Source organism: Branchiostoma floridae, unplaced genomic scaffold, assembly GCF_000003815.2.
Source record: "Branchiostoma floridae strain S238N-H82 unplaced genomic scaffold, Bfl_VNyyK Sc7u5tJ_1548, whole genome shotgun sequence".
Lineage (NCBI taxonomy): Eukaryota > Metazoa > Chordata > Leptocardii > Amphioxiformes > Branchiostomatidae > Branchiostoma > Branchiostoma floridae.
The window spans coordinates 3,294-17,364 of record NW_023365749.1 but is presented as its reverse complement, the minus strand read 5'-3'; the positions used below and the strand labels follow the sequence as shown (position 1 = coordinate 17,364).

The 14,071-nt window shown below is 40.4% G+C and overlaps 1 protein-coding gene across 1 annotated transcript; it reads left to right on the top strand.

Moving 5' to 3' along the window:
* The first annotated feature begins 192 nt into the window (after window positions 1-192).
* LOC118408047 lies at window positions 193-12,676 on the top strand. Its single transcript, XM_035808665.1, has 28 exons — window positions 193-272; window positions 562-644; window positions 881-926; window positions 1,292-1,376; window positions 1,631-1,785; window positions 2,081-2,183; window positions 2,390-2,457; window positions 2,744-2,860; window positions 3,012-3,069; window positions 3,537-3,603; window positions 3,996-4,086; window positions 4,431-4,549; window positions 4,999-5,807; window positions 6,126-6,287; window positions 6,395-6,454; window positions 6,849-6,939; window positions 7,311-7,375; window positions 7,916-8,024; window positions 8,310-8,363; window positions 8,708-8,831; window positions 9,585-9,641; window positions 9,909-9,953; window positions 10,126-10,157; window positions 10,436-10,519; window positions 10,723-10,750; window positions 10,900-10,959; window positions 11,405-11,480; window positions 11,741-12,676. The coding sequence occupies exons 1-28, from the start codon at window positions 240-242 to the stop codon at window positions 11,803-11,805; spliced, it is 2,946 nt and encodes a 981-aa protein (XP_035664558.1). The 5' UTR covers window positions 193-239; the 3' UTR covers window positions 11,806-12,676.
* The last annotated feature ends 1,395 nt before the right edge of the window (window positions 12,677-14,071 follow it).

Genomic DNA, 14,071 nt, shown 5'->3' with positions numbered 1-14,071 from the left:
AGCAGTGGGATGTATCCATGTTTGGGGGGATATGGATATACATCAATATTGTGAAGATACTGGCTGCTGGAGGAAAGAACTGCCCAAGGCTAAGGAGGATATAGGGAAGGATGGAGGAAGAGATTAACCAGCACGCCTGGATGATGATGATCAGCACAGCTGCCTTAACCCAGTTTTCCCCATGTTTGTGTTTGTGTAGTGCCAGTGGGTTCTGTCTGGTAGAGGACACACATGTGGTCATGATGGACACCAAGGAGGGAGCCTGTGCTTATGTGAGTATGCATCAAGATGGTCAGTTTAAAATTAGTGGTCAGGAAGGTTGAACAGATAAACAAACACAGTATGGAATACCAAACAATGGACTCTTTATTTTTGTTCTTTCACATCTTCTCTGACCTTGGAATTGATGTTGGCATTCTATGACATTAGTACATGTGTTCAATATGTCCATACCACAGGCTTGGTCAAGAAGATCGTCACAATCTGTGACGAAATACCTTGTACCTGATAATTCTATCTTTTTTTGCTCATGTTTGTATTATAATTTTTCATTTTTTTCAGGTCCATCATTTCACCTTGTTTGATCTTCAGGCTCGAGGGTTTGTCAGACCTTTCTGTATGTCGTATGTCACCACCGATCGCAGGTGAGGAGGTCACAGTTGTTCTTTTCATCGAATGATTTAAGTAATATCTGTCCATCTAATACATGTATCATACTTTGAGAACACATTGCCAAAAATGCTATGGCAAATTTTGTTTTTTCCTTTGTATCAACAAGGAGTTTTTATCATTTCTGATGAAATCTCCTTGGTGTCATCTGTGTCATTATGTTATGGTACTTAATTGAATGGATCATTTCTCTATTTTCACCCTCATGCAGCAAAATCATGACGAACCTGGAAGAGATGATGGCAGAATTCAAAAAGGTGAGACTGTGATAAGGTCATGAATGGGGAGTGATCCTGGGACTGATACTGATAGATGTACAATGTAATATAGTTACTTGACATGTACAATGTATGTGATGAAAACATAGGGACATTGGTATCAAAGAAAACTGAAAAAAAATGGTGGACTTTGCAGAGTTGCATTGTGTAAATGGTAACACAGCAAACATGGGGGAAATTCTGCTTAGGGTACATGAACATGCAGCCCCGAAGTTTATTGCATCTCGGTGGCAACTGATAGATATTACATGTACTGTATTATGAAATCTGCTAGACTTGGTAATATAAAGTATATAAAAATGAGATTTCCATTTCAACCTGTTCTTTTTTAATCACTGTATCAGGTGTCGAGTGTGTTTAAATATGGGAACCGTCTGATGTTTGTCCAAGAACTGGAACACAGGCTGGCTGACCTGCAGTACACCCGAGGTAAGATGGGGGGAGCCAGTGCTATTACATCATGCAATCATGCAACATCACCAGGTTCACCACTTTCCGCTTGCGTAATTATTACCACCCATCAACTTACTAGTTCATTGCCTAGAAGTGGTAAAAAGTCCTTGCTTTGAACGAACAAGAATAATGAAAAAAAAAATCACAAAATGAAATGATAGGGATAGAAATCATCAAATATCTGTATTTTTTAATTAGTTTTCTAAGCCATATTTCAACCCTGACTACAGACAAGTATGAGCAGTGGCAGAAGCAGAAGGATTCTGGGAAGCTGACCTCGGTTGACCTGGAGGAGGCTGCTGTACTGGACACTGTCTCACTGGTCACGCTGGACAGAGTCACTCAGGAGACAGTGGACATACTCAGGACAGTCAGACCTTCACTGGTACTGGTGACAAATCTGTAACTGTATAAGTCACCTGGTATATGAACTCTGTAGCATAGCACAATAGCACATGTACGTATACAGAATATATAAGTCCATGATCTCGCTGGCTGTACAGGAGAGTATTCACATTCTTAGAACTGCTCAGCCATCATTGGTACCTGTCTTGTTTCACATTATTCAGCTACTTTCTACTGATCATCAGACAACATCGTGTCTTTTCTAACCTTCGGCTTTGAAACGGCTTTGAAACGGCTCTGAAAGTCTGATGTTTTTTTCCTGCATGTTTCTACAGAACAACCCCCGACTTGAGAGACACTTCAGGAGACTCCAGGACAGGTCTCAGGCTCAGGCTGTCAGACAAGACGCTTCTTCTGAAGATGGTTGCCATAGCAACAGTGAGTCATGCTCTATTGAATGTAAAAACTAGAGACTTTCACTTTACTTTCACTTTATTTGTTTTTCCAGGACACTGCACTTGAGATTCCTTGAATTGGTAACAATTTCTTTCAGATGTTTGTCCCAACAGTGAGCATTTTTATCAGATGAAATGTTCTTAGTTGGAGTGCTTGGCTATCTAAGGGTTGCTTGTTTTGTTTTCAAGCCTCCCACGGTTCTGAAGAGGATGGAGGGAAACTGGGAATGATGCCAGAGAATGGAATGCCGTATGTGGTGGGTTATCTTTATTTTATTTATGGCCATGTGCATGCAACACACACACACACACATACACATACATGGACATGGACACACACACACACACACACACACAAACACGCACACAAACACAAACAGGCTCACAAAAGAAAATACAGAAATAAACATGCTTACTGTCTAAATTAGACAACATGTAAAGTAGGCCAATCAAATTGTATACAAAGGTTCAAAAGATGATCCAAGATAATGGAAAAATCCATTTTGATAGACATTTTATGACCATTGTTTCCCTCCCCCCCAGCCAAAAGTGGTGAGACCCGACAGCAGCAAACAGTTTGACCAGGAGCTGAGGAGGCTGGACCAGCTGTGTGGTCAGGGGGAGAGGGAGGGGCTGAACAGGCTCAGGCAGATACAGAAGGTGTGTGTTTGTGCGTATGTGTGTGTATGTGCGAGCAACTTGGAGATATAGAGCTAGTAGGTTTTGTGTGTGTTAAATTTGATTACTTCATGTACATGTGTATGGTCTTCTGTGTCAATAAACAAATAAACTTGTAACTTTCTGTCCCCAGTTCTTCAGCAGGGACTCCATGGCTGTCTGTATGGAGAAGAAGGAGTCTAAGCTGATAGGTGGGTCATACCAAGCCGAAGATATCTCTGCCAGTCTCTGATTGTTGTAAAGATATCGGATTCCCTTTCTTAACATATAGATGATTGTACCCTGGTTCATCTAAAGATATACCCTACTACTTAAATAACAAGGAAACTTACTATGTACCACTAAACAATGGTCACTTTGATAATGGAAAGTCACTTTCTAACGGTCAAGGCAGCCATGAGGAAATCCCCGTTTTAAACTTTTTTCTTTCTGGATGTACATCAAAGTTGGAAAGATCATGTTTTCCTGAGTATCTGGGAACTTTTTTATGGCCGAAACGTACAGATGTATCAGGATATTTTACTTTAATTGCATGGTCTGGAGAGGAAACTGTGGGGAATATTTGGAAATCTTGCGGTCTTTGTTGATTTATCCTGGGCACTACAAGGTTATCCTAGAGACTACAAATGCACTCACCTTGCTTTATTTGTCTCTCCAGACCCCCCTCCAGGACTGCTTACCTTCGGGCGATGTGTTGCCATGAACTTCCTACATGACCTGGACCTGTGAGTGTATATGTCACACTAATGCTCATTGCCCGGTATCTGACATGAGGACAATTTTAGGTTGCAATCCAGACTTATTTGTTTTGGTTTCCTTCCAATGGTTGATGGCGTTATTTCCCCACAAAAGGTTGATGGGTGAAGTTAAATTGAGAAGTGAAATAAAGCAAAATAAGCCTGGATTCCGGATCATAGGTTCTGTGACTATCACTTTATCAAAAACCTTGTAACATGCTATCAGGAAGCTTACAGATCCATTTGTATTTATTTGTTTGTTTGTTTGTATTTACCTCAGGCAGTGTTCAGAGCTGTTTGTGGTTGTTTAATTGTTTATGTTTACCCCAGGCAGTGTGCAGAGCAGTTTGTAGTTATTTGTTTGTTTGTGTTTACCTTAGGCAGTGTGCAGGAGGCTGCTGGCCGCTGGGACAGACCGGCAGGACAGAGCTGCAGCATCCGGCCAGGAACCTGTTCAGGAGGTGGATGTCGGTGAGAACTGTACTAACGTTAACAATCCTACTTGCTTTCTTTTTGTCCAAAAACTTATGTCAGCTTAGAGTTAAAAGTCATGGGTGTGAAAAATTTGCCTTCAAAAATGAATAAAGGACTATCATCTGCAAAACAATTCTAGTATGATTTTATGTCATTGCATGCTGTTGTAGCTTAACATATTTGCTGGTAAATTCACTGGTATCCTGCACTTTAGCACTGGAAACAGAAATGTAGACCCTTATGTTGTGGACCTAGAGTGATGTATTCAAAGCAAAACATGAAATACATCTTTAATTAACTGTCGATTATTATGAGCGTATGTTGTTCCATTGTTTCCTCAGAGTGAGAGTTTGTCCAGTCTCTACACGACCGACTCCTTCCAGTCTGGGCTGGAGTCCCGCGGTGCCACTCACAGTCTGGACCCCACCTTCCTGCCAGCATCTTCGTACAAGTCCATAGAGTAAGTTCTATATGTACACACATTGTGCGTTCAAAATTATTCTCATTGTAAGACATTGTTCACTATTGCAAAATCAATACTGATTGTTATGAGACTCGCAGTGTAAAATACCATCTCTGATTTGGATTGTACTGAGGATATATATCTAGATTGACTAATGTGTCAAACTGTTGACGTTTATGAGAAGTCGTACCAAGAGCTGAGATAATGATGCCTAAGAGTCCTAATGCACAGAGGCTTAAAGTTTCATATGGTACATGTATGTGGAACTAAACTCTACATCTAATCTAAGTAATAGGAATTTGAAGTAAAAGACTACAAGTACGAACATTTGCACTCTTGAAATTTGGTGTGTCTATTAAGATTGATAGATGATTAAGATTATGATGATGATTAAGATTATAATGCTGATTATGATTGACTAATTAGTGATATTGTTTTACTCCCAGTTCAGTGTACTATGATTACGAGGAAGATGATGACCTTAACTATGACACAGACAGTTTAGAAATCTTTAGCAGCTCCGAGACGAGCGGCACCATGCATTTCTTAGAAGAAACGACCTTGACTCTGCGACCTTCTACTGTGGTCAACATCGAGGAATCTTCCCCGTTCCACGGCCTCCTTAGCACAGCGATCGGGAGGCGGGACACTCTGACTCCAGACCCATACCACTCTCTTAAGGACTCCTCATCTTTCTCAGAGGACCTACTCTCCAACAACAGTATTGATATCATTGAGGACACGGATGAAATGTTTCCCAAGGAGTTAAGGATTTTAAGAAGGAGGAGTAAGAGTGAAGGAAACGACAGTGTGGACACCATTCATGGCGAATCTCCTTCTATTGTCGAGGAAGACGACAAGAGAAGGGAAACTTCCTTAAAACACGACATACAAGAACATGTACTCAAAGAAACTCCTGAAGAAAATAGAACTGATTGTCTTGAGGAAGCCTCAATGCAGCAAAGTCAAGACAAACAGGTGGAAGTTCCTTCTGAAACAAAAAGTAGGAACCATACAAGAGAAGAAGAGGAAAATAAAACTGATAATCTTGAAGAAATTTCAAAGCAACAAAGTGAATCAGAGACCAACAGAAGGAAGTGTACACGGGAAGAAGAAATGTGCAATAATAATGTTTCAAACGCCAGTGGTGATAAGATTGAAGAAGCCATTTTGCCAGGGGACCGTTTTGAGCCAAGTGGAAACTCAGAATATGCATCTGCAAAATCCTCTGTTGTAGAAGAATTCAACACGCCAGGTAAGATGCTAGTACTGTTCTGCTGACACATTTTGTTTTAGACTAGTTAAATGTATAAACTTGTGTAGTATTTATTTGTCAGAAACCCAAAAGAATGACACCTTACTCAGCTAAATAATATTAGCATAAAGGAATATATAACAGATTCTGTGTAGCCGGTATAACTACCCTTCAGGTACTTAACATACCAGCTTACTCCTGCTCTTATGATTAGTGGTAACGAGTTCCACTCAATGATTTTGTAATTCTGTTAAAGTTACATGTGTAGGTGAATTTTACAAATGAAGTACAATTTTTCCCAACTTCTTCACTCTCCAGCCCAGAACACTCCGCGCAGCTCCATCAGCAGCATGAGGAGCGATGTACAGCAGGACACTGCAGGCTTACCTTTGCCCTATGACCTGACCCATGACCTGGGGTCACAGGTTGGCAGTGCGGCCAGCAGCATCAACAGTACTAGTGACTGTTACTCTGTTCCAGGTGGGGTCATGTAATTATTGTGTTTCCTCCAATTACTGCATTCAGTAAAATTTTTGGTGACACACTTTTGGAAAGTTTCAGAAACAGTGCAGTTCTCTTTTGACTAGATTCGCCCACAGACAACAGGTTGGAGACCCCACCAGAAAACAGGCATAGAAAAAATGGAGGTAAGTCAAATTTACTCTTAGTGCCCAGGCCCTGCTTAGTATCAGTCTGTTTGTAGTACAGCATTGGACATGGTGCTGTGCACGAAAGTACAGTCCACGTTTCAAAAAACGGTTTATAATAAACGGTTCAAATACAAATTACAGTAACACTAAAAGATGGACGATGTTGACTTTGTTCATTCAGTAACTATATAGTCTTGTATGTGCTGTTACAGTAACTTCTTGTTGAAATACATTAAACTTTTATGGTTTTGAGAACAGGCGAAAATCAATGTGTGCGGATGTCATCCATAAAATTAAGTCAGTGTGGCCTTATTAGGAGGCTCCATTATCCTATTCAAAATCAGATGAATGCTTGCTTCCCTGTGACGTGATTTTTGCTCGCATGTTTCAGCGGTGGCTGTCACCAGTGTGGGCAGCACAGGCTCAGAGAGTGCCGGGGGCAGCTGGCCATCCTCTGGGGAGGCAGGCACAGTGGAGTCCAGGTCAGGGGCACCAAAGTTGCTAACTTAACAGCAAAAATAAACAAGAAAAAAAGGAGAAATTTCGGTTATTTCACGCAAAATAACAGTTACTCAAGCAACTGGATAGATTTGTAAACTGGCAGACGTTGCCTTGTGTATGTCCATGAAGGTTAGACATCCAGGTAATTTAATATGTCAAAAAAACGCAGTTACTCAAGCAACTGGAAATGATCATATCCAGTTGCTTGAGTGACTGCTTTTTAGCGTTGCCTTGTGTAATGTCTATCCTTCATCATCATACACAACAGATATGAAAGCATTTCAGAAAAGTCAAATTTTTCAAGGTGATACCAACAGTACTTTCATGTGTCCTGTCCTCTATTTCCCCACAGACACATCAGAATGAGTGTGTGCAGTTACGGTGACCACATCTGTAACTTTGGCCCACAGCTGCCAGGTAGGGGTGGACTTTTGTTACTCTTGCGCTAAACTTGTACCAGTTCTTTGGTCAGTCAAAATTGAATGTTCTTTAGCTTAGAAAGTCCCTTTTTCCATAATGTATAAAGAAATGTCCCTCTGTCACTCTTACACCAAACCAACACCAATTCTATCAAACACTGGGTTTAAGTATTAGGCTGGATATTCTTGTGAGATATCTGCTTTCAACGGTTGTTACAGTGGTGGGATCGGAAGCCAACCATTCATTGGGAACAGACTTAAACTAACAAGACTGATAGAAATTCCTTCAGAAACAGAGAAATTCCTTCAGAAACAGAGAGAAGGAATTGTATACAGGGAAGAAGAAGACATTATTATAATGGATGACCTTAAAATCTCACAGCAAGAAAGTAAAGCCAAACAGAGACAGACAGAAAGAACTTTACAGGGGATGAAGAAGAAGAAATGTGACAATGTGCACTTAATAATTAAAAAACTAATTAGACTGGAGTCCAGGCTATGAAAGTATGCCAAGCTCACTTACGACTTTGTTTTTCAGGCTATGGTGTAGTCAGGTTCATGAAGCAGTACGTGTTCGCTGCTCATGTCATCTATGCACTGCTGACAGGCCGGCCACTGGTCGTCCTGGGGCTGCCGAGACAGGAGAGGTACACGGTTTCCTTCTTTGTCAATAAATCAATCAATCATTCATTCATTCATTCATTCATTCATTCATTCATTCATTCGATCAATCATTCATTCAATCAATCAGTTACATACTGTAACAGTTTGGGTTCTCTCATGAGCACATAATTACACTGGAGAGAGCAAAGATGGTAACCAAACTTTGCAACTCAGCAGAAGAAGAAGTACGTGTATTAGGGTTTTGTCTGTTTAAGATACCAAGTAATGTTGTAAATAGAATTTCTGTACTATTTTGCTTTATTTTCCAGGGAAGTGCGAGGCCTGGTCACCACTCTCAGCTTGTTTGTCCCGGGCTTCTCCAAGTAAGTACTTTACTCTTCATCAACCGCAATAAACTCTTATTAATGAATCCTGCTTTATTTTGAGTTTGACATATTTCATTGTGTATTACTGATGGAATAATCAGCTACCAGTTATAAGTGTGGAGCAGAACAATAAAGTAAGTAATGAACATACAATAACAACATATAACAGTTGGTGATGATGATGATGAATGAACATATTTGACTTCATATACTATGTTCAATTTGGAGTATATACACTGTACACTGTAGGATGAGCTTATATTAGAGGGCCTCTGCATCCCTAGCAGGAAGAATATTAAGCAATAAATAATAAATTCTTTGTGCACTGTCACACCTTACAGTCGGTACCACACGGTGACCCCGTGGCACACCAGCCCCCTCTGTCTGACTGACATCTGCAGCACAAAACTCATCGGGCTGGCCAAGGTGAAACCTGCAGAACGTATGATTCCCAGCTCAGTCAAGGTAAACATCAATGTGTCTTAGTGTTTATATCTCCAAATTTGATGATTCTGCGCTGGTACGTCATTGCATGGAAAGTGGGATCTACCAAATTGTGATAATGGAAGGAAACAGTCTGGTAAAAGTTGCTGTTGGCAATCAACACTGGCATAATCGTGGCAACCAATACCACTTATTTATCACAATTGATAAATAAAGCTGAAATGAAATGAAACCCCAGTTTTGTTACAGTGTCTTGGACATAGAAACTTTTATGATGATTTGTTGTTACCCCATTGCATGGAAAGTGGGAGTTATCATTTCTGATAATGCAAGGTAAGAGTCTGGTAAAAGTTGCTGTTGGAAGTCAATACTGGAACTATCCAGCATTTATGGTTGGTTTTGTCAATCAATACCAGGTATTACTTTTGTTGCAGTGCCTTGGACTAAGAAACATTGATGATGTTGGTACCTTATTATATGAAAAGTGGGACATATCAATACAAGGTAAATCTGGTAAAAGTTGCCGGTGGCAACCAACACTGACCTAACCGGCATTTATGGTTACTTTTTTCAACCAAAACCAAATATTTATCACGATTGGTAAGTCCCACTTTTGTTGCAAATGCAATGCCTTGGACTTGGCCAGGATTTTGTGTTGATGATGTGCAGTTCTACATTACCAAGTTGAACATATTGCTCAGTTTGAAGTACATGGATGGCAGTTCAGCACCAAGGAAGGAATTTTTTTTCATTTGCCCACATTTCTGTCTACAGAGATACGTGTCTGTGTTTGACTGTGACAAGAAAACACTGACCACTCCTCAGTACCAGGTCAGTCTTTCAGTCTTTGCTTCCTACCTAGTTGTTTAGTCTCAGCTATTTAAGAAGATTCTGTTTTTACTGTCATTTGTTGGTTTAGCTGGAAACGAGGATCATCTGACATTGGGAAATGCTTTACATGAATTTGCTGCCTTAACAGTACAGATTTTTATTCTCCAAATCCTACTGTATAGCTCTAAACGTATTGAGTAGGTTGACTAGCTATTATATATTTTATTATAATATAACTATTTGAATGTTACTCATTCTGTGTTTCAGGGAACCTATATCAATGCTATTGTGAGCAGGAAAAAGGACTTCAAGGCATGTCCACATGACTTTTCAAATGATTCATTTTCATTTTTTAATCTCCAGGAAAAAAAGTAACTACTATTAAGTTGGTCTGTAAATACCTTTTATATCAATGTCAAACTATGAAGTTTTCCTTCTTGTAAAGGTAGATATTAACGTCTTGATGTCATTGTTACCCAAACAGGTGGATGAGCCATATATAGGATATATACACAGGTAGGTAACTGTTGTACCATTAACCAAGAACCATGTATTCGTAGAGAACCTTTCACAGACACATAACCAGCATTTGCAACTAAAACTGTGAATGACAAGAGTGTCATATTGATGGAATTGTTACTGGTGTCAAATCTTAGTATGTTTTGTGTTAATCCAGACACTGAAAAGTCATTATCAGTAAGACCTACAGCCATGATTAGTGACTCATCTCTTGTTTGGATTGGACAATACACTACGTGAATGTCTGAATGAGAATGTTATATCTGTTTCCCCAGCATGCTGCTAGAGCTTGCATCCAAGGCCTTTCTGTACTACCACTCCTACTGCCTTAACTCACCCAATGTGGAAAATATGCAAAGGTCAGTTCATTTTTCCTTATAAAAAAAGTGTGGGACAAAAGCTGGGCTAAGGAAATATTGAAAAGCAAAAAATACTTGTAGATAGTCTGCTTATTGCCTTTTGTAAAAGATTTTTGTAGCAATAAAATGTTCTTCATTGTTTCGTGATTGCTTTGACGGTGTTCTTTTGATGATGATTACAATAATATCTTGTCCTTTTTTAGCCATGATGGAGAGAAACTACAGAAGAAGGTAGGAAGACTTTTTACTTTTTCTACAGATTGGTGATTGTGTTCACTTACATGACTTTTGTATGATTCAAGTTCTATGTGCATGTATAAATGTAGCTAGAATGTACATGTATTGATATACCAATTCTGTTTGTACACAATGACATGTAGACTGCTGCAGGTTTCTTAGGAAAGCTGGGTGTGCAAGATGGGGATGCCAAGGTGGTGGAGGTGGGTACCATTGTTTTTGCTATTGTTTGTGCGTTTAGAAATCAGTTACTTATGAAAAAGAGTATCAGACTTGAACACACACCAATACCAGTGGACTAGCCCCTCACCTCACTCACCTTACCGGTCCCATAGCCTCACCGGCCGTATGGGCAGCACTTCCATCAAGCCCCTACTGGGGCTATATCAACCTGATACATCAAATGGTGTTGGAATGGATTTTAACCGACTTCATATGTTTTGATGTGTAGCACATACATCATACTGTACACCCTCAATGCCTTGTTTGACTCTGATCATGTCTTGTCCAGTACCCAGCAAAAATCATCAAACCTCATCAACTTATGGTTTTTAAGATAGTTCGACTGTGCTCTGTACATTGGATCTTAAAATATCAAAAGCCCTGTATTGCACTTTCTCCATGTTGCTCTGTCCCTGTCTTTTCCAGTACCTGGCAGAAATCATCAAACAGCAGCAGGTCGATGACCTTCTCATCAGGCATGACAAGCAGGCTCGATCTAGAGGTAACCATGGTGATCTGTATATCAGTGTCAGTCAACTGGTATAAGTGAATTTTTGTGTAGGATTGCAGCATTAACCTGGGTACCATCCTCTGTAGTTACACTTTTGTTACACTTTAGCCCTACATATGTACTCCAAATTGAAACTTTATAAAAAGAGAAAACTCCCATATATAGTTGATGGTAATGTCTTCCATTGTGCTTTCCTGTACTTTCTATTTTGGAGTATTACATTTACTGATGTTTTTGCTCGTCTTCTTCAGATTCCGAGCTGCCCCCTCCCCCCATCAGGACAGAGTACAGAGCCTGCTCCCAGTATAGGGTCTGATCTGCAACCCGCTGGCATTACAGAGCCTGATCTACAATGTACAACCTGCTGCCAGTACAGGGTCTGATCTGCAATGTATATCCTGCTGTCAAAGGAACTCAGGGCTAGCTGCAATGTTTTACTGCTCTTCTGGAGCCAAAAATGTCAAGCCATATGTTTAAAATACAAGAATCATCATCATCACCATCTTACCTTTGCTCATCCAGGTTTTTCCATCAGATGCCAAGTCAACATTTAACTCTGGATTAAGATCTCCATCTGTGTTCATGATCATAAGTAAGGAATATAATTTGGTGGTAAGCCTCTGGTATGGATTGCACAAACTATATATCATCCTCTGGAGGTCTAAATTCTGATGCAAAATGGCAAAAATTGCTCTTGTGATGTCTTACAACATTCTTGCCATCTTGTGACACTTTTGTGACAATAACAACAACATATAATCTACTGACAGACAAGAAATTCAGTAGAGGAACGGATCAAAGGCAAAGCATATTGATTTGCAGGTTTTTTTTCAGCCATAAGGAGTAGAATGGAGAAGTGTAATGTACATGAAATGTATTTAAAAGGCTGCTGAAAACGGTGGGAGTATGGGGGATATAGGGTAGCACAAACAAGTGTGCAAAGAGTATCAAATTACCTGATTTTCGTACCAGAATCTAACAGTTGAAATGTATGAAGCAAAGTGTTTTCTAAAGAGAACGCCATATTTCACCAACACACCCTATGCGTACTGGAGTCTTGTGTCAAGATGAAAGGACATAATTGTACCAGTACCAGACTCTAGTACTTTGTAGATCTATTGACGGTCTTGTACTTTTATTGTTGGGTAAGGTACACAATAAATGATGAATAAATTCCATTTATTCTATTTTCTTGGACTTTGTTCCTTTATTGAAGGGGTGTTAGAGTTTATGTAGTTGAAGGTCAAGGGCATCAATACCTTAATGTACCTGCCAGTTATGATCGATAACCTTTGTATTCGTCGTATTCCCGGATAAAAATCGCGCATCGACCAACCCCCCCACCCCCCCCCACCCCCCAATAAAAAACAACTTTCGCCAAGGCCCTAGAGACGCGGGTGAAGGAGGCTAGCACGACGGTCGGGCAGCATTCGGAAACGAAAGGTGCATGTAAAAGACAAAGAACACACAACAAAACGCACAGAGTGCTAGCGTAAAAAATGTAAGCATAATCTTAAAAGTATATTATCCGTGATATATTTTTCCTGTCCAAAAACATCCCGACCGTGCGCCGATTTGAAAATGTGACCGTAGCATTAGAATACGTCTTCGTTTAGGAAGGGGAATCCCCTTTCTAGACTTTCGCACACGTCACAGTGGGTGCGACCCGACACCTGGGGATTTCCGCTTGGGGACTTCCGCTTTCGTCTGGGGCGACAACTTGAACAATGGGGGAGCAGTCGAGACTTGGAACTCCTTGCTTCTTTCCTCTTTGTGTCTTTAAATAGACGTACCGGCAACACTGATGCAGGCCTGACAACTCTGAACGGTATGACTGACCATGTGCCAAAATGTATGAATGAAACCTTAACCCTTGTGTGAACGTAGTGTTCATTGTCCTTTCGGAATCTTGAACAGAAATTTATCTCCACGTCGGTGTGCTGTGTTTAGCTATGGAGACAAGAGAAGCTAGCCTGGTTACTATATTAGTTACTTTACTGGGACTCGTCTCCCATACTCATAAATTTAGTACATAATGTGCTTGGCCAGTGGAGACTATGCTGCAGTATGCAGCACTCAGGCAAAACGGTTAAAACCCGATTTAGCTGTGATTGTATATGCTTGCTATCAGCTAAATGTGTACTTAAAGGATAAGAGCCAATCTTGGAGTGAAATGTTCATATACATCAAGGAGGACATGTAGTAGGGTGTGCAACGTCCAGTCAGAAATTGCTGCGTCATGGTAAGGCAATGTTCCCGACAGGGTAATTCCGTAGTCGGTTGGTAACGGTGCACACTCCAGTTCTTCCGCGATCGAGGTCCGTGCGTGGTAGTGCGTAGCAAAAAAAAAGTGACGAAATGGTTCAGATAGTCTAGGCTTGAGTTCATATTGAGTTCATATTTCTCATTATATAATGCGTATGAAGTGGTGTGCTAATTGTGTTACTTAGGGGTCAAGTCTCACTTCCGTGTATGTTTCCGCCTTGAGTGAGTGTTAAGTGTGAAGCGGTTCTTTAATCTCGACTGACCTCTGAGATGTTGTGAAGAATGAAGTTGCAATGCCGTGCGCCGTGGATTATTCA